Source organism: Pleurodeles waltl, chromosome 7 (assembly GCF_031143425.1).
Source record: "Pleurodeles waltl isolate 20211129_DDA chromosome 7, aPleWal1.hap1.20221129, whole genome shotgun sequence".
Classification (NCBI taxonomy): Eukaryota; Metazoa; Chordata; class Amphibia; order Caudata; family Salamandridae; genus Pleurodeles; species Pleurodeles waltl.
Window position 1 is genome coordinate 1,421,991,652 of NC_090446.1, and position 21,686 is coordinate 1,422,013,337.

At 40.7% G+C, this 21,686-nt stretch overlaps 1 protein-coding gene across 1 annotated transcript in view; it reads left to right on the forward strand.

Moving 5' to 3' along the window:
• LOC138246436 (B-cell receptor CD22-like) overlaps positions 1 to 21,686 on the forward strand; it is a 338,718-nt gene that overhangs the window by 182,592 nt on the left and 134,440 nt on the right. Inside the window, exon 5 of the mRNA XM_069201047.1 lies at positions 14,887 to 15,150. Within this exon, the coding sequence (XP_069057148.1) occupies positions 14,887 to 15,150 (264 nt within the window). The remainder of the gene's footprint in view (positions 1 to 14,886; positions 15,151 to 21,686) is intronic.

Here is a 21,686-nt window from a genome sequence, read left to right on the forward strand (position 1 = left end):
ACCACTTCCCCATTTCTGTACCAGCTTCCACAAAATGAATCACATTTAGCTGCAGCGGAGCCCGTAAGAAGAGATGTTGAGGACACAAGGCAGAAAACAGAGGCTGAACATTTTTATTCAGTAAAAGCAAATTATTAATAGTGTCTGTATATTTAACTCCTCCATTGCAGTCCCTTTTCTTTATCATCATAGATCTTGTCATTCAGTTCCAATTTCAACATTAAGACAGAAGGCCTAGGGTCTGTGACATTTAAAGTTACTTACGATGCCCTACTTGAATATACGTCGGAACAACGCATGTTTGAACCACGCGTGCCTAAATAACACAGTCGGAACAACTGCTTTGTTACCACTAATGCCTTAACCACGAATGCCTTAACAACGATTTTTCGTTTTAAAGGCATGCCTGGTAAAGGCATGCGTGGAACGGCATGCATGGTTCCAGCATGCACCCCCCTGACACCCACCCCACTCCTAAAACTACCCCGACCCCACACCCTGCTCTAAAACTACCCCAAACCTGCCCCTAAAACCTAAAAGTACCCCAATCCCCCACCCCCAAAAACTAAAATTACCCCGACCCCCCACCCTGCCCCAAAAACTACTGTGACCCCCCCACCCAGCCCCTAAAACTATCCTGATGCCCCACCCCGTCCATAAAACTACTCCGCCCCACCCCTAAAAACTAAAATTACCGAACCCCCCACCCCGTCCCTAAAACTACCCCTACCCCTCCCACCCTGCCATTAAAACCTAAAATTACCTCGACCCGCCCACCCATAAAAAACAAGAACTACCGTGACCCCCCCCACCACCCCTTTAAATACTAAAACTACCCCCATACCCTACCCCAGCCTCACTTACCTGACCGTGTCCTCTCTGATCCAGAGTCTGTTTTCCTCTACCTTAACCACGTATGTTTGTTGTACCGGACATGCGTGGTGAAGGCAGAGGAAAACAAGGTCTTTTTTCAGGAAAGTGTTGTTCCGCGTTTGTGGACAACGCACCTCATTGTTTCGTGATCATGGTTTAGGATGCGTCCCGCCCTACCTTGTTCTTATTAAAGACTACCATGTTTAAAGCATGCACTGATGTGAAACAGTCAATACTAATAAGTGATCTGTTAAAACTGTTTTTCAATTTAGTCCAAATAGAGTGCCATATCTGTAAGGGGCACATTTTTATACTACCTTTAGTAAAGGTAAGTCCCAATTGTTTATGCTCCTTAGGGGATGGAGTACTTTTAGGAACTGCCATTAATCTCTTGGCAAAGGGGCCTCAGATCTTTGAAGTATCTGACAATCAATATACCCACAGACCCCTGAGCTGTAGGTGGCAGCTTGGATATGTTGGTATTGTAAACCCTGCACATTCTTTCAACAGGACTGTGCCCAAATTTTAAATCTGAAAATTATCTCTGCGTTTTTTTTTATTTAGTTGTTCCTTAAAGTCCTGAAGTTTCCAATTGCTCCTGTGCTCAAATAGAATGCCTTATTCACTCTAGTTATCTGGGTTCCTTTCATTAAATAATTGCATGTTTTAAATTATCTTTTACCAGAAGACGTTCTGTAGGATTTGTTCAAGTTAACTTTCAAATGTATTCCCTCCCTAATGTACACAAATTAGTCTAGGAGATTTGTACACCATAAGGTGTTCATGCCATAAGGATAGCGTCATCAGCATATAGCAACACTGGGCAGGAGCCAATACTAGGCATATCGACTTCTCTTTAAAAAAAAAAAAAAAAAAAAAAGTGCCCTTTCAAGGCTGTTAATGTATAGGGTGGAAAGGAGTGAGAATGCTGAGGTACTGGGTTTTTCAGAACCGGTACTGATCCGGTAACCCAGCGGTGCCAGGGTACACCCAAAGACCTCGGGTACTTTCCTGATTCAGACCACAGAAACTCAGAGTCTTCTAGGTGAAGTCAAAGATCGAATTTATTGGCTGCAACCAAGTAACAAGCGTCCTAGAAGTACAATAGCACGGTTTGTATGTTCTCAGGAGACTGTTCTCCAATGCAAAGTTAGGTTTCCTTATATACAGTTTTTTAAGCTTCAGGCAAACATTCTTGACATTTTGGTTGGTCATTCACATGTTTTCACTATAAAAGGAAAAAACAGTGTCATGATGAAACCTCATATTTCATGTCATCCAACCCATAATAAATTACCCGGCAAGGCCTAGTATTTTACATCAGATAAGTGTGGGCCCCCAATAAAAACGGGCACCTCCCCCTCGTAAAGTAAGAAGAAGAAAAGAGCAGGTGCAGGTGTGCGCAAGATTAGGCAGGGTGTGTGAGCGATAATAAGGGTTTTATGGCATGGTGTGCCTTGATGCTATCTGATTCGGCCACTGGGAGAGGGACTGACCAAACAGGTTTTGGCCTGAGGCAATGGTTCCAGCTTGCCCAGGTCAGAGAAAAGTCAATCAAGGTGTACGTGTCCTTGGAATCAAATCTGACTGTATTATAAGCCTATGTGAGGGCAACTTTTAAAAATGGCTGCCGTGTATAAAATGGGAGCCACGAGTGCAGGACGAAAATTGCGATTTCGAGGTGAAAACGCTGCTGGAATTGAGCGAAAATGCTCATGCTTAGTGTACTAGTCATTATCGGTCTTTTGATACTAAAATCGTACTGCTGTGGCAAAGTAAATTACATGGGTCCAGACTTTTTAGAACCACAATGCCCCTTGCCTGACCCATTTGTTTACCATGAAAAATTTAGAGCGTTCCTTATCACGGCCAGAAACAGACCTGAGCATTGGCATGCTGGTACATATAACTTAGGACTATATGATAGACCCATCCACCCCTAAAGATCTCATTATACACCAAAGAATGATGTGATTGACAGTCAAAAACACTGCTCAGGTCCATGAAGCCTAGGTACAGAAAGCGTCCCTTAGCCTTAGTGTATGTGCCTATGATAAGGTCAAATTCCTTCATTTTTGATCTGTAGGCATTGCCTCTGGGCCCCATATGGTAATACCTGAAGTGAGAATGCTGCATGTGGTATTATATCATGCCTCAAAAAATCTAGTTTTCTCCCAAACCAGTAATAAAAGCCTCCTTGGAATGTGGGCCTTTGAATCCTATTATATTGTAAATATTATAAAATTCAAGGCTCTGAAATATAACATTATGTCCATTAATAGGAAATATTTCCATATTAGATATTTTCTGAAGCCTTTTATATAGAAATTCAAAATGGGGGGCTACCTACACTCTGCCTCAGTCAGATCAAGCATTAAATGAAACAAGTGCACTGCTTGGTGTGGAATTGTGGTGCTGTGGGCCTGTCTTCCCTAAGATAACCACAGAAAAACGATTTTTCTGAAAATTGTATAGTTTAGTACGGTTAACTGCAGTTCCACTTCTCATTAAACATTTTCATCTCATAAATATGTAGCCAAATAAGTGTCTGTGTATCATTTTTTGTTTCTGGGCTCATATTTGGTTAAATCCGACAGCTTGTGTTTTTAAAGAGGTGCTAAGAGCTATCTTAAGGCCTGTAGCAGCCCATTAATATGAGGAAAGAGAGCACTGCCCCTCCCATATGTTGTGCTTTTTATGATTTTTATTAAATCCATACATTGAATCCTACTATGCTGCTCTAGCATAGGCACTCTGTACCTCACGCTTTGCAAGGATAAGCAAAGACAAGGCAATGCCTGACAGGCATATGCACATTTGCCTTTTTCACAGTTTTTGCAGGACTTGCCTGCTTCCATCTCTGACTTCTGTGGACTGACAGGCTGTATACCCACTGCCTTCGGTGAAGTGCTGCACCTTCGCTGATTGAATGCAGACTTGTGCACTTTATGCTTCAACCAGGTTGCAACAGAGTCTGCATATCACTCAGCAATGAAGTACTTTTCTCAACTCGTTACTGGGTGGGTGGACTTAGCAACCCTGACCCCCACCACATCCTGTGACGATTTGGGAAAAGAGATGGGTGGAGATGAGGCAGGAAGACCAGGCTAGTATGCAAGTCACAGGTGTCATCAGTGATGCCAAGTCAGATGCTCTCAAACAGACTTTACTGCACATGTGTGAAGCTTGTGCAGTGTGTTTGATTATCAGCAGTGATCTCAACTGGCCTAGAATAGATGTTCAAGTATCAGCCATTCCTTGGGTGGGTCCTACTATTTGTCTTACTTAGAAATGCCTCTAATTGCTGTTGGCAGGGCATGGTGTAATCAAATTTAAAAATAACTTGATGAATTTGCCCATGACATTCCCAATCTCTGGTGGTGGGCTGAGGATGGTAAGGCTCCCCTGGGCAGTGGCTGTGGCTGTAGAGAGGCAGTATTGTTATTGTCAGCCTCAGTATTAGCTGGATACACTGTACGCTTTCTGTAACTTTCTGGTCTCCACCAAGAGGTGGGGATAATATCAATTTCCTGCAATCAGGGTGTCAGTCCTCTATTGATGAAGAATGTATACAGAATAATGAGCCTGCCACTGCTACAGTGAAGCCCTTCACAAATCCCACCCTATTAAATCCATAGGCCCAGCCAAATACATGGTTGCACTCATACAAGTCCTTCAGTTGATTAGCAGATAGCAAGAGTTTCCATCAGTTGAATGAATTATTGATAAACACGATTTATATAGCTTTTTGTACTTCACCTCTACACTTTCTAAGTGCTATGAAAACCCAGTGTTGAGTCATGCCTCAAAAAGAATAAAAGCCAGAGCTGATGGACTGGAAGTTGCCACACCGGGGTGACTGAACCCTTCTTGGTTGCAATTATGGCAGCAATCTGCAACCTCAAAAGCACACTTGAATCTACATTAGATGCTATGACAGCAGATGTCACCTTCCTGAGAGGGGACCTCCAGGAAATGTCAGACATGGTCACGACATCCAATTTGCACATTTATTCACTGCAGTCCACATTTAAAATTGGAGGAACAAGTCCAATTCCTCACAAAGCAACATACAATTATGGCTGCCAAACTTGAAAATCAAGAGGGTAGGGCACCAAGGAACAATATTAGAGTGGCTGGGTCCCTGAAAGGGTGGAGAGACCTAGTGTGGGCCTCTTCCTCGAAGATCTCATTGTCAATACCCTCCGTCCCAAACACCTTTCGAACTTCTTCTCTGTGGAGTGGGCTCACAGGGCCCCCCAATGAACGATTATTGCCAGGATCTTCAATCACTGGGAATGGTACGTTCTCTTGCAGCAGCCTGCACACATTGAGATTTACACTATGAAAATGCCCTGATAAGATTCTTCACGGATTCCACACTATAGGTACAGTGTCAACGCCACAGCTTTGATGAAGTTCAAAAGGCCACCCAAACCAAAGAACTCAAGTATGTGATGCTCTTCCCAGCGAAGTTGTGGGTGGTAGCAGAAGGTAAATCCTGGTATTTTACCATGCCGCTGGAAACATCTGACCGGTTAGCTGGCCCGAAAAGGGGCAATCAGATGACGCCCCAGTGATCGTGTGGGCACCCTCCTGCACAGACTCCGGAACGTACCAGCACCAAAGATGTAGACCGGATCTGATCCCTGTCTCCGAATGCCTCACAAGCAAGAGTCCATCAAACATTCAACTCAGTCTTTCGAAGACTTTCAATATATTTTAGGGAGAGAATTCAGACACTTGCAAAAATGCAGGATCAAATAAATGTGAATAAGGTCAACCTCTGGGTGTGTGGGGTGCTCAAGGTTACTTTCGCTTTTTGGGAATTGGATGTTTGACAAAATTGTTGTCTATAGGGGGCATGTACACTATTGACAGTAATTTGGTTAGTCTTGGCGGTGCTGGCTAACCCCTACTACTTTTAATGCTAAACAGGTGCAGCATCAAGGATCGCAAGAGGTCACTGCCAGTTCAAAGGACTGTAGCCGGAGACACAATGGGGCCAAGACAGAAATACAGCAGCGTGGGCAAAAAGGATAGTCAGAATAAAGGCCAGAATCAATATGATACTGTAAAACAATGCAGATCATAGATAAGAGGATGCAGCAAAAAGTAGCAACAGAATACAAGGCATGAAACATTAAACTCAGACTGAGGAACAAGGATTCTTCAGGGTTTTAAAGAAAGGTTCACAAAGTAGGTAACTTGAGTACAAAGCAAAAGTTTCCAAATACGGCACTAGATAGAACAAAAGTCGCCAAAATGTCCCTCTTTTAACTCTTCTTTCCAGCTCATGTGACCCGCAGTGAGAGTTATTGCAAAAATTAATAGATGGAGAGATATATAGCTCAAGGCAGATGAGGACAGTTTAAATCCTTCCTAGGGCTCTTTGCCTTACGCAGTAAGTAGCATTATATTTGCAGATTTGAGATCAGAAATGGAATGTGGAATCGATCTCATTTCAGAAATTGGCAGCAAATCATGAACAAATGGGTATTCTATATGTGCAAAAGTAGGGCGCAAAATATAATTAGTAGTCTCTCTAAATATCCAGTAAAAAACTTCAGAGAAGGCATCCAAAGTTCACAACGCCACAGTATATTCATTGGAACCGATTCTGAAATACATTTGGCTTCAAGTGGCACTGGAAAACATGTGGATGAAAAAAGGAGCATTGCAGAGCTTTTCAACTAATGGTCATGTTCATGCAAACTTGTGGCACCTGTTGGAACAATGTCAACATCCCTGAAGTCGCTTGGTGGTAAGATGGAATGATCCTGAAAGAAACCATGAATTCCTAGGCTGTGTACTTGTGGGATAGCTTTCTGACACAAGGCAAATCATTTCAAATCACTGCTAGTGTTCCACTGTATCCTTTAGTTGGGAACATATTGAGCTGTATTACATCATCCAAATGAACAATGATTGTGTGTCTTGCAGAACATGGAGTCCTACAAAAGGACGGATCGCTTCACAGTTTGATGCTGAAAAATGGTATAGATAACCGTGACGTAGAATATTATTTTATGTACAGGGCTTTATAATATGAGGCTCATGAAACAGAATATTACTGGAATAATGAAGATTAGCACAACTATGAATTTATTTGCAATTCCAAATCAGTTATGGTCCATTTCTTGCCAAATGCTATATGATTCCACTTGTTACCACCCACATGGAAAGATAAATGCATTCGTTTAAGCTTGTCTGTCACATGCAATATTCTAATGTTAGCCTAATCATTAAGCAGTGTGAAAGTGAGGATTTTGTTTCCAGGTCCTTCGAGGTATTAATTCTACCAGGAAACCTAGAAACTAGCGGATAGGTGTAGCATGATTACAACATTGTAAAATCTAAAGATAGGCTTATTTGTATCACTATTGTTTATATGGGTCGCTGAGTTAGCTTGTAAGGTGTATCTCATGATTTTGATCCAACATAGGCATGACAGGTAAACTTAAACTGCTGAAGTGGAACAATGGGGCACTGATCAATGTTTTCAACAGACAGAAGGCGGAGTCCTGTCTGGGATCATCTGGGATACGTGCAGCCTTACTATAGGTAATCAACCTAGATGAGGAAGAGACTCACAAGGTGCTAGATCACTCCACTGTGAGTTCAAGGCAGTATATTCCAGAGGGGTGGGCATACAAAATGGTCCAGGAGTCCCACTTTCCATCACACACTGCCTTTCTGATCCTGAATGAAAACTTATTCTTCCATCAGGTGTGATGGATAACAGGGGTGCTGGTTCCTAAATAGTCCCAAATGAGTGTTGATGGGAACGTGTGGATGACTTCAATTGCATATTTGATGAAACAATGGATTGACATCCTCCCCTGGTGAGTCTCAAGTCTCAGGCAGTGTGAGACTTCCACTTGGTACCCATGTGTAGAAAACAGCATACAAACTTGAAGAAATGTCTTTTTCCTTAGTGCACAGTTTTAACAAGATTAGGGGCCAGATGTATCAAAGGATTTTACCCATTCTGTGTCTATGGGAAAAAGCTTTAGTACATATGGCCCTAGATGAGGTGCTTGTGAATGTACAGCTGGGTTTGCTAGTACAGAGGACCATGGGGAGAGAGCAGTGTTTTATGACTATTCTTCCCTACTGGTAAGTTACTTTTGAGGCATGACTGGGGTCAGTAATTCAGATTTTGAGAACCCACTATTAGGAATATATTTGGAGAATCAAGTGCTCATTGGTCACCAAAAACAAGACATAGAAATCCTTCACAAGAGGGACTCGGTGCACAGGTATGAAAGTGGTACAGAGGGTAGTGTATATGATTGGTTAGAGGCACTATGAACATTCTGTAATATGACATAATACTGAATGAGGAAGAGATCAGCCTACTGAAAAACAATCAAAGACCATTTTAACTCCACTTCTACAATATACAATGGATAAGAACACACATTGGTTTCCCAGATTTACCCCAAAATAGGAAACTTTGACAGGCATTTCACTTTGAGGAATACAAGTCTGGAAGATTGTTTGCCTCTTTTTAGAGACTGAATCGACCCTCAGATAGCAACACTAACTGCTTAATGATGCATAGGCAGACGGGCATTAAGAAGATTTTTTCACAGGAACAATGTGTTGCTCTGTGGTTGTCCTTAACTGAAATGAGGGTAAGATTGCTGTAGGCAACAGGCTACTTGAGGAGTTTAGTTTGTGAATTATTGATGGTGTTGAAGGAGACAACAGAAGCATGAGTCGAGCTTTGCTCTATCAATGAGTCAAAGATGACTGTAATATCAAAGCCCTATAATGCCTGTCATCCTTTTTCCATCCTTAAAGTTGCTAGAGTATTTTGTAAGCTACTGGTGAATAGGTTACAGTGAAAAATTGACAGGTACTCACAGATGAATGTGGATTTATTCCACAGAGACATGCACCTTTAACTACATTAGGTTAACACATGGTATGAAATGTGTACCCTGCAGATGAAGAATGTCTTGCATACTTTGTATGCCAATAAATAATTAGATAACACAAGTTGGAATTTCCTCTCCCATGTATTATATGCAATAGACATGAGTCCCAGGTTCATTGGCCCTGTTATTCCTTTACTCACATGCCCTGCTTTGAGACACTGAGACCTAATAATACTCTTCTATTAGACTTATCAGCCTTAGGGTGGATTTCCCCCAATCTTTTTTTCTTGCTCCTCCATTTTTGCTGATGACGTTTTGGTTGACCTTAGGACTCTTTGGAATTTACACTGCTAAACATTGCAAAAGTATGTGTGTGCTCCCTCCTCTAAACATGGTAAAAGTGGATTACACCCAATTGACACATTTCATTTACTTGTAAGCGCCTATTAAAATGTTAATGCAAGTACCAAGGCCTGTAAATAAATGCAACCAGTGGACCTACAGCTCTCACAGTTCTAAAAGTAAAACTTCTTGAAAGTTGTCATTTTTGTGTCTACCACCTTTACCCTGGTTCACATGACAAGGTGAAACGGGCATTTGTTCTTTGTTTATTGCTCCCACTCAGTGAGACAAAAGGGGATAGGTTCTGGCAGGATGGGCCATCTCTGACTTAATGAGTGGGGGGGGGAGCTGTCACCTACCATACTTGTACATCACTGAGCCTAAGCACACTCTGAAAGGTTTGACACGTCTTTTTGTGACCCTTGACACCACCGAGGGTCGAAACCTCCAGAACCTTCTACTTCAAAGTGGGCACCAAGAATAAATAATGGACACTCAGACCTAACTCTTCAGCACACATTTTGCTCTTTGGAAAACTCAGAAGAATTGCTGTGCTGCTCTGCAGGAAGGATTACTTATCTGCTGCCCTGTAGCCTGACCGAAAAGGACGGGACCTGCATTTTGAACCCAGGATCACCACAGTGACTCAAAGGGCTAGTTAGCTGGACTCCTCAGAACCACCATTGTGCAACGCATCCTTGACGCCAGACTTCACATCACACGCCCCTAGTTGATGGCATCCTCAATGATGATGCAGGGCTAGGAAATGCAGCTCCCAAACTCCTTTAAACTACTGCTGCATGACCAATTCTTGACATTGGATTGCAACGCTCCACAAACCAGGATTTAAGATATTTTCTTCTGCAGTCCTAACTTGTTCCATGTATTTAGCCCGCACCTCATTGCAGTCTGCCTGAACCTGTGATTTTGTCCCGGTCCAAAGCTGCTAGATAACTACAGTTGGCACTTGTGCTTCTTGGCACTGTTTTCACTTAAATCTTTAAAATTGCATATCCTTGGTTCGACTCATTTGGATTTTTATTAAACCATTTATAAAATGCTACTCTATTTTTTTGAATTGGTATGGAATTTTTTTTGTTGTGTTTTTCACTTTATTACTCATTGAAATGCAGCATAAATGCTTTACACCTTGCCTCTAAGATACGCTTGACTGCTTTGTTGCCAAGCTACCAGAGAGTTAAGCACAGGCTAATTTGGCATTTGCTTTTGTTCTCCCTGACAAAGATTGTGTTTGCTGCTTGAACAGAGTTTCACCCCCCTCAACCAGGAATCCATTTTCCAGCACCTGCTAACTTAAAGCCAATCGCCCCTTATCAATTCTTAAACTTGCTGCAAAAATATGTGGCAAACTAGTGGTGAATAGGCTACAGGTGGTAACATTATTGAGGTCCACACCAACGGGTGAAGATTTATGCCACAGAGACAAGCATGCCTCACTGTATTAACCCAAGTAATGAAATTGATTTACATTATGGATGAAAAATGTACCTTTGCATTCTTGGATGCTTATCCCATAACTTCAAACATCCTCTTTCATGTACTACACTTATTAAACAGGAGCCTGACCATCACTCTTGTGTACTCATAACTACTGTTACAAGTCAAGGTAATAAGACAATATCAAACAACGTAGACCTTGAAAGGGGCAAGAGACAAGATTATCTGCTATCCCCATTGTACTAGTCTCTTGCAATGGAGCCACTTGAATGTTTTATGCAGGAGTGCCTACAAGGCTATAGGCAAAGAAAGCTCGCTGTTCAGGGATGGGTAATGATTAGGTTAACAGGGGTTTTTATGGGTGTCAGGAATAATAGGAGTTCTGTCATAGAAAGGGATTTTCAGGGTTCAAAGATGCATGGAGTTTGTAGGTATCTTGAGGGGTTATAGGGTTCACAGATGAGTGGTTTTGGGTGAGTGAGGTGTTTTTAGGTTTCCGGGATGTTAGTGTTGAGAGGTTTTAGGGTTTAACGTTCATGGATGGGTGGATTATAGGGCTGGTGAGAGTTTATAAGTTTCAATTATGGGTGGTAGCTGGGGTGGTGAAGAGTTTTAAAGATTCAGGACAGAGTGGAGTTTAGGGTGGTGAGGATTTTTTTTAAGGATTCAGGGATGGTGAAGTTTGGGTGTATAAAGGGGTTCTAGGAATCAGGGATGATTAGTTTAGGGTGATGAGGAATTCGTATGGGTCATGGATGGCTGTTGTCTAAGGGTGGTGAGGGTTTTTTAAGGGTTCAGAGATGGGTGGAGTTTGGGTGTGCTGAGGTGTTTGAAGGGCATGGGATGGTAAAGGTTTAGGCATCAAAAGCGTTTTTTAGGGCTCAGGAATGAGTGGAATTAGGGATAGTGAGTGATTTTATGGTTCAGAGATGCCGGATGTTTGGGGTAAAAGGGCTTTTAAGCTTGAGGGCTGAGTGTAGCTTAGGTGTTGTGAGGGGCTTTATGGGGTAGGGATCAATGGTGTTTAGGAGTTGTGAGGGTTCAGTGATGGATAAAGTTTACAAGTGGTGGTGGATGAGCGAATTAAAAGCATCTGAAGTGATTGTTTGACAATGTAAAATATATAAATATGAAATAATGGCCCCTGAGGTAAAACACTGCCATAAATATCTCCAACAAAACTGTTTCTGAAAGTAAGACCTGCAACCATTGCATCTACACTTACAAAATAAGCATTCAAAAGCCAATTCCGACCAAAAAGACATTCTATGAATTGATTTATGCCTTTCAGTCTGAAAATTTCCATTTAACAGTTTAGATGAAATGGTTTCTCAGTAGTGGTATGTGACGGGTCGGACCATGTCGACCTGCACACAACTGCGACTTGTGCTGCCTCTGCCCCTAGCATCACGGAAGAAGCCGGAAGAGCCGGCCTTCCCATTGGCTCCCCGCAGTGTTCGCGGGAAGGCTGGGCCGTAAAAGCGGAGGCTCAGAAATGCCGAGGAGAGACGATCCGGAGGAGAATCCTGGAGGAGCCGACCGGCGAGAGGATTGAACAGATAGAAAATGACCATGGAAGAGCTGAAGCAGGAGATGCCTGGAATCCCTGGGAGAAGAGCAGACCGGAGCCGACACCCTCACAGTCCCGACCCAGGGACGAAGACTGCTGGGAGAAGAGCAGACCGTAGCCGACACCCTCACAGTCCCGACCCAAGGACGAAGACCCCTGACCCCGGGGATCACACGCGTAGACCCGCCACGCTTCAGGAGAAGCGTGGCCAAACCAGGTAGGGGGTTCGACACAGGAAAAGGGGCGGGAGGCGGGAGGAGGAGGGGATACACGGCACAAACACAACGAGCACGGACGGGTGGGAAAACGGTAGAAAGGAGGGGAAGAGACGAAAGGACAAAATGCAGGGAGATCGTATGAGCATAAAATAGGAGAAGGAGAGAAGGAAATAGAAACAGACCAGGCGGGATGAAAAGAGGGCAGATATTAATGAAGAAACAGACAACTCCAGACACTAAAGAGAAAAAAGGAGAAGAAAGAAAGAGACAGGAGAAGAGAAAAACCCGGATAGCGGAAAAAAGAAAATAGACAGAGAGAAGAGAGAGAAAAGAGGAACCCTCCCCACAGGAAACAGGGAAGAAGAGTAAGACAAGGAAAACAGGGTGAAGGAAGAACCAGCACGAAAAGATGAGATAAGAGCAGAAGAGACAAAAAGAGACAGAGAAAATAATTGTTGAGCCAATAGAGTGGAGAGAAGAGATAGAGAGAGAGAAAGAGAGTTTAAACAATCACTTACCGTACCTATTCTTCTTCTGTCCCCACACGCTTCCCGAGAGGCCTATGGAAAGGAAAGAAAGAAGAAGACGAGATTAGCGCCCAGACGAGAGAAGACGTCTACCAACCCCTACGTCAGATTCACCCCACAGAAAAGAAAATTACTCTGTAAAAGAACAATAAATCATACTTACCCAAAGAGGCAAGCAGTCTGGTGTACTTGATCGGCCAACCTACGACATGGTATTCCATGAATCTTTTTTTTCTATGAAATCTCATACAACCATTTGAAAACGGCTTTGGGATGGAGGGGTTAGATCCCTGTGCCTCCCTGGGGCCTAGTAACTGATGATTTTTTAATAAAGCAGTGGATGCAGTGACAAAAGGCTTAGGTGGTTTGATGGTCAAATGCATCCCAGTTATAGCAGCCTTTCCTATGCAGACAGTGGACCATTTAACTTGCTTCCAGTGGTAGTGCTGAAATGCTGATTTGGCACTGGGCCTGGTGGAGAGCTCCTAATTCATATGGAATCTCAGAAGCCTGAGGTCAGTTTGTGCTTCACAAATTCTGATCTTTTCTGAATAGTCTTCTTAGTGCTTTACTAATGAGGCATGTGAATAGGTGAATAGATATATTGTTTGTTGTAGAATCTCTCTTGGAGATCTTCCACAGGTCGAATAGTCTTCTTAACGCTTTACTAATGAGGCATTTGAATAGGTGAATAGATATATTGTTTGTTGTAGAATCTCTCTCGGAGATCTTCCACAGGTCGAATAGTCTTCTTAACGCTTTACTAATGAGGCATTTGAATAGGTGAATAGATATATTGTTTGTTGTAGAATCTCTCTCTGAGATCTTCCACAGGTCTGAATAGTCTTCTTAACGCTTTACTAATGAGGCATGTGAATAGACATATTGTTTGTTGTAGAATCTCTCTCTGAGATCTTCCACAGGTCTTCTAACAATGTCTGCAGAGCCCAAGGACATTTGATTACCGGTCTTGAGGTATGTTGGCGTACCAAGGCACTTGAGAACTTCATCTAGTCTATAGATCTGTGATTTTTCTCGAGGCTATGCTTGAAATATAGTTTGTGCACTTATAATAAATTTTCATTTGCTTTGTGGGTATGTTTCCATTCAAACACCAGTTTTAAAATCTCTGGGGGTATTAAAAGCTTCAAGAGAAAAGAGATCTTCAGATTTATAACCAAGAAGGTCAAATACCACTCAGTCGCAATCCAGTCCTTATGGAGCTCCATACCTAAAGACCGCTGTCATCTTGAAGATCTCATTGAATTCTGCCATAAAGTAAACACCTAGCTGTTTCAACATTTTCTTGACCTACTATCCCCTTTCTATGTTCTTATTTTGGCCCGGTCCTCACTATTTGCCTCCTCTACTTAACATGTGCCAAAACGCTTTTTCCTTTTCTCCTTTACTCCTCCTCTCCCAAAGTGATGTCACACCAATCCCCTTCCTTTAACTCTGTCCAGCTTGATGTTTACACTGACACTAAATTTGACGTAAGTTGTGAGGAACTGTTCTTAGTCATATTAATATAAAGAGATTCTGGTCACTGCAATATAGAAGATCCATGAACCTATACAATTTTTGTTATGTAAAGCAAGCAGAGACCTACCTTAGGTAGAGTTGCGCTTTTTAAAATGTGAACTAAAAAATGTTGTTCTATGTCTTTTGTTAGAGTTCGTTAGACTGATTGGATCATCTTCTTTAGCTGATTCAGACTGACAATACAATCTATGTTCAATATGATTTAGCTGAGAGCAAATATTCTTATTTTGCATTATCTCTGTGGGCTGGCATAGCGGTAAGAATATTCCAACAAACTACAATATCATATTGACATTTCACTGCTCTTGAATTTCACCTCAGGTGCTACAGGCTATGTTGTGTGGGTAATATTTTCTATCTTCTAACTTATGTTGTAGTTTTTTCATGATGCGCCATTTAATTGAAGACTATAAACAGAAGAAATATATATATGTATAACATGAAGTTATAAATTCTGTTCTAATTCACAGATTCTCCCAAGAACACAACAGCTGTTGTTCTTGGAAATGCAACATTACGGGAAGGAGATACCATGACATTAAGATGCTCTGCTGTTGGTAATCCAGATGTGTCCAACTACAGCTGGTATACGGGTGAAGAAGCTAAGCCTTTACTAGGCCGTGGTCAGGATATTACTGTGCAGAACATTCTCTGGAACAGTGGACCATATTCCTGCATCACAACAAATGAAGTGGGATCTGGGAATTCCACACCCCTGGAACTAAATATTGAGTGTGAGTTGATAGATACATTTAAGTTTTTTATACATGGCAATGATTGACTATTATATCACATGTTTTTTTTATATTTTGGGTGCAGAGCACATCCAAAATGAGCTACCATTTGTTCTCCTGCCAGCTATATGATGTAGACTTGCATATCCCACTTATATCAGGAGGATGAGGTCAATCTTCCTGCAGCGTTGTATTTAACACCATGGCACTTTGTCCTTGGTGGAGTCTGGTGGTGCGTTGTAGACATACACGAATATGTATGTGTCTGACGTTTGTTGGAATTCAAAATAACAGGGCTGGACTGTGATCTTAAAGCAGCCTCTGTGTACTCCGCCACGGTCATGCACTGCGTGGACAGTAACCTTGCATGGAGAGTTTTTTTAAAGGTGAGGTGGTAAACGATTCCAAATACAACCATCATAAGAAATACATTGCCTAAAGAACAGCTGCTTTCAGGAGTAGCGTCTCTGTGCCACAATGTCATACTAGTCCAGGAGCTTTCTTGTTCAATACATAGACTTCACAGCTCTACCATATTGCCTACCATTTTCTTGCAGTTACGCACACGTAAAATTCAGCTAGTTTTCCTCCAACCAACCAATCCATGTAGGTAGTATTATTTTCTGGAAAGGAAACACTTAGATTCTCCTCTTTTCTTTCACACCCATATCTCAGGGTGATTTGCTTACACTATATATTGTAAATTATGAACTGCTTATGTAATCTGGAATTTTATCATATTCACACCCAACTGTGATAAAACGTCTACTTTTAAACATCAGGTCCCTTGGAATTCCCTAACCCCTAAAACTGGCTTTCACATTTGCAAAGGAAAATAAAACAGACAGGTATTTCCCAACCCATCTTCTGAGTTGCACTTACAGGAGTAAAACAAGTCTTATGTACATCATGTGAATAAGAATCATTATCTTAATGATGATCAAAGTGATGATACATAATACTGTAGTGACAAAAAGGTACACCCCAGCATGAGTCATCACACACCCTTAAAAAGCTATTTTAAAACTACTTAATCCCTTTATATCATTTTATTAAGAGGATAACGACACCGTAGTGGCCTCAATCTTCAACCTCTCACAATTTACGGGAGTAGTACAAGATCTTTCCCCAAAAGATACTTTTACCACCCGAAAAGGAAAGGGCACAATATTGTCTTACTTGAGGACTTTGAACCTGTGCCGCTTCCTTGTGCAAATCAAGTATTTATTTTTTGGGGTATTCATCTGCCATAAACCTTCAGGTAGTTCAGGCTGCAACTTTAAAGTAATTTTCAACGTTGGCAAATTGAATCCAACCCACTTTCTGATGTTGTTAGCCTCTAATCCACGTACGCCTACTTTTGGATGTTTATACGAATTCCACAGCAGATTTTCAGTGGAATATATCCGCACTTATCACCATAATTCCACAAAATGTATATCTTACTGTTGGCATTACTCTGCGTGCACCATGGTGAACTGAGTTATCAAAATCCAAGCTTGTAAAGTACTTGAGTGTGCTTGTAGAAAGGCTTTTAGATAGATCCTATTATGTTCCCTTCCAGCTGATTATTTAATATGGAAGGTGGTTTGTGACTATCAGGATACATTGGAAAAAATGTAACAGACAACACCACCCATGAATCATTGCAGAAAAACTACCAATGTAATTCACATAGGTGAACACACTATAAGCAATATAAAGGCATTCAATTCTTGACTAGCGGTGCATGGCTGTAGAGGGAGTCTTCCATTCACATAAAATATTTAGCTCTTCATGCATGTTTTTTTGCTTTCAATACATCCACAAAAGAATGAATTTGTTGTTCAGTCCTTCACAGGATAAACAATCTCAGAGAACTAAAATATTTTAACCTTTTATGGGACAATCAGTCTGGGATTTTTGCCAGCCTGGTGAGATAATGTTTGGTCTACTATCTACACCACACTTTCATAACGGCGGACTACCTTCTGGACATTTAAACCCTATAGCGTTTCTGTAGTCTCACCAATTCTGATGATTGACTACTTCATGTTCTAATATTTTTAACATCTTCAAGCAATTTGGGTTGCATAGCCGATAGGCCTTTTTACCTCCAGACTTAACCCACATCTTGCCCAGTTTTACAGTTGGTGACCAGACCCTCTCGCTTTAGCTTCTTTGCTACACCATTGGAACCTGGGTCTTTACTATGCATCTCCCCTATTTCTCATGATGTCGTCTTCTGTTCAATTTTTCCCAACTTCTAAAAGACCAGTTAGGACAATGTTTTGATCTGGTACTGCTAGGCAAGATACAACATGGAAGGTGTAAGGGCTTCTTGGTCCACCATAGGTCTGTGGTCAGAATCTCTCAGTTTTAGCAATAGTGCCAAGGCCAGAGAAACAACTGGAAACTGCAAGTCAGCTTGGGCAACTTAGTCTTGCTGGTTTGTGGAATCAAACTCAAATACAGTTTCATCCAAAATTTCATCAATACACACTTTTCTGAGCCAGTTTTCTTCAATAAACAAAATCAAACTGACAACTACACTTAGTCATGTGACCTAGGGCAGGCTGCAGACATCAAATAGCAAGGACAGGAAAATGCCATCCATAAAGTGGCATTTTTAAACTTATCATTTAAAATCTTAATTTACCATTAAAGAGGAGTTTTAATTACAATAGCCTAGATAGCAGACATGAAACACGTATCTGCTCGATTTAAAAGTTAGCGCTTAGTAAAAGAAATAAGGCACCCCAATATTACCCTATGGGACAGGTAGGCTTCACAGTAGTAATGACATGTAAAACCTAAAAGTACATGCCCGACCTTTGAATTTCAATGCACCCTGGACCATGGGCTATCAAGGGCCTTTCTTAACAATGAGTCATACGCAATAAATAAGACATTTAAGGCTTGGCAAGGGGTTATATTACTAAGTCAAGTTGGCAGTTTAAAGCTGCATTCAGGGTGCTGTGGGAGGCTTAGGACATGTTTTGAGGTGCTACTTAAGTGGGTGGCCTAATAAACGCCATTACTACGATTTAAATACCAGAATAGATAAATAAGTTGAGGACAACAAGATTGTGAGAGAAAATCCACAAATGCCAGGAATCCATTGTTATTGTTAAAGTTTAAGGCGCTGTTTTATAGGACAAACGTTAAACTGGTGTGGCCAATTTAACAGTCCCACTAAGTGATACCAGTAATGTCAACATAGTAAGGAGTACCAGAATGTACTTACCACTTTAACTGCTATATAAAATTATAAACTTTCACAAATATTGATCTCAATCACCAATATAAATACATGTATCAAAGGTTTAAAAGTTAAGCAAAAGCCAATATACATTATAAAAAAACAAATTTGTGAAATTAACCTAGTATAATATACTTTCATAAATATTGATCTCAATCACTAGTGAAAATAGATATATGAATGTGTCAAAAGTTATGTAAAAAGCCATAAATAAATATGACAAATGGTAGAAAACACGAGAAATGGGAAAGCAACAACCACTTGGAAAAATGGGAACATTTGGCAAATTTCTTTTTACAGCTTTCCTTGTTCCCATAAGATGAAAAGATGGTGATATTAGCAGAGCAAAACTTTATATTAAAAAAATGCACTTTTTGGAGTGCGAGTTTTTACCAACCTCCAACAAAATGTTGCTCTGTTAACCCTATTTGCTCTGATCCATCTAGGAAAACTAACAAACCCTGGGTTCTTTTAGAATTCTGAACATGTGGGGGAAAGAACAGAAATTTGGCTTGGATATTTATGTTGAAATTACATTATGAAGGCTCCAGTGCAAAGTGTCCAAAGCATCAAACAGGCCACGACAAAAGCAATATGTGTGGTGTTGGCTTCCAGTTTTTTGGCAAGTCTTATATTTTTTGGAAGCTGCCAGGCCCTCATGAATCTAAAACAAAAATTGATTAAAGGCAAAAAGTTGGCTTTGATATCATAAAAGCACACACTGTCATAGTACTCCCTGGGACTGAAAGGAGCTACTATGTGTGTGCATGTGCACCTTGTGAAAGGACAGCAAGCCATAATGCATAATGAAGTCAGCAGATGGCTGAAATGGGCTTACACCTTGTCCTTTAATGCATACTGGAGTGGGTGGAAGGAAAAATGTGAAGGACACAACCACAAATTAATGGATGAAGTGTGGCTGAAACTCCTAATAATAATTATTAATACAGATAGATTTAGTAACATCTGAAGGTCTTGGCTAACTGAGACTGAAAAAAGCCAATCAGCCTGGCATTGGTTGCTTGCATCGTGCATCTGAGAAAGAAAAAAGAAACAGAGAGGAAAGAAAGAGGAAGGCAAGAAAGAGAGAGAAGGGCAAGACAGGAGAGAGAGAAAGAAAAAGTATGTGAGATAAAAAGAGGAACAGCAAATGAGAGAAAGAGAGAAGAAGATAAAGAATAGAAAGAGAAAGATAGAGGAAAGAAAGAGACCAGGAAAAATTGAGGAAGGAAGTAGAAAGAAAGAAGGAATGAAGACATAAAAGAATCATGAAGAGAAGGAGGAAAAACGGGGAATAAAGAAAGAAAGGACAAATGGAAAAAAAGAAAGAACAAAGAAAGCAATGAAGGAAAGAAAGAATAATTGAAAGACCAACTGGTTTGCAAAGATAGAGCACCCGCACCAGCTTATATTCAGGGTTAATGTGCACTGCTGATATTGTTTGGAAAAGCAGAAGTAAGATATAGAACAGCCACTTCAAAAGGAATTTACAACAGCCTTGGCAGGAGAAAGGAACTGATGAAGCTGGAATGTGCCCTGTACTCACATCTGGTAGAAAGGGTCCTGCTGTCAAATCAGTCTCCACAAGCAAAAGTAGCACTAAAGTAATAATGAAATAAAAACAAAAACTGTGCTAATGTATTGGATGGGCTCCTTGTAAAATGGTCAAAAGCAGTTGTTCACTCTAAAGTTAACCATTGGCTAAAGTAGGCTGACCAGTTGCCTCATGCTGTATACTGTAATGGGTGGAAGCAAAATGAAAATGAAACAGAAAATGGATGAACAGGGTTGGCAAGAAGTCCATTTAAGTAAGTATATTATTATTATTCATATAATTTGTGTAAAATCAAAAAGGTTTGGTTAATGTCAGGCCTAAAAATGCTCAGCACTGGGGTAGTAAAAAGCATCAGTCGGTAAGGGGTAATAAAGAAAGTGTCATCCTAATTCTTTTTGTATGTGCTACTACAAAAACACATCACACAGCTAAAACTGTATTCATTATCAGAGACTAAAACCATTTGAAACAGAGATACATAGACATTCAGACCTTTTTTTTTTCTACAGGCGATTTGGACATCACACGACAATATAATACTTTTTCATTTTGTTCATTACTCTTTGCCTTTTAAATCCTTATTATCCTCTTCTTTACAGCAATTTATTGTCCTCCCATTGAGTTTGCATGTAACGTAATGGCTTTTTGTTGATAGTCTTCGTCTTAATATAACATATTCTGCCTTAACATCTTTGTCCAGTCTTGTGTCTCACCCAGTACGATTTCTGTGAATCCATAAAACATATTTACACACTATTCTTTGATATACAATAGATTTTATTTTTTAAATGTCACTTTATCTTTATTACATGTTTGAGATGCTATAGCTGACTTTAAAGTATTATGTTCATTATCTCTAATTTGAAACAATAGTTTCTTTGCACATAGCAGGAATACCAACAGCACCTTCATCTGTATTATTCAGCTTTATAACAGTTGTACTTTTGACTCCACCATTAATGGAATGCTATATTATTTTGTCTCCTACTCTGAATATTTAGCAACACTGTCATTTAACTATCTGACATGAGTTGCCTATTCTGCATCAACACTATTCAGCCATGCCCCAAGTTGTGTTATTCCTACTAGTGGGCAACACATTTAACAGCTCAAATTGCATATGGTTTAAATACCCTACTTAACATTAAGGATGGTGTGAAGTAGAAGTGTGAATAACAATGCATACCTTTTTCCAGTGGAATGATGTGTTGCTTTACTCTTCAGAATGTCAAAACCATGCACTTCAGGATATTTTAAGGCACAATGTAAAGCAATCACGTTCAGACACCTTAGCGAGTAGAATAATCAAGTTTATTTAAGGGGCAAGTTCTCATATGGCAAAACTAACCACACTAATATACATATACATATATATAGCAAAGGAATAACAGAAGAATAATGATAAGGATATAAGCACTCTGTGATATCACGAATAATAGCATGAAAATAACTGCAAAAATAAGTGCATATAACACACGCACACACAATATGCTTCAATGCTCAGTAGCATGAGAATACCTGCAAGAATAAGTGCATATAACACATGCACACACAATATGCTTCAATGCTCAGTAGCATGAGAATACCTGCAAGAATAAGTGCATATTACGCACGCACACACAATATACTTAATAAATTGAAAAGCTTCACCGAAAAGAGCGTCAGCATCCCTCCGCCGTACACAAAGCCGGGGAACCCAAATCGGCTGGCACAGGGAGCCTCTGTTCGGGACAATCCGTC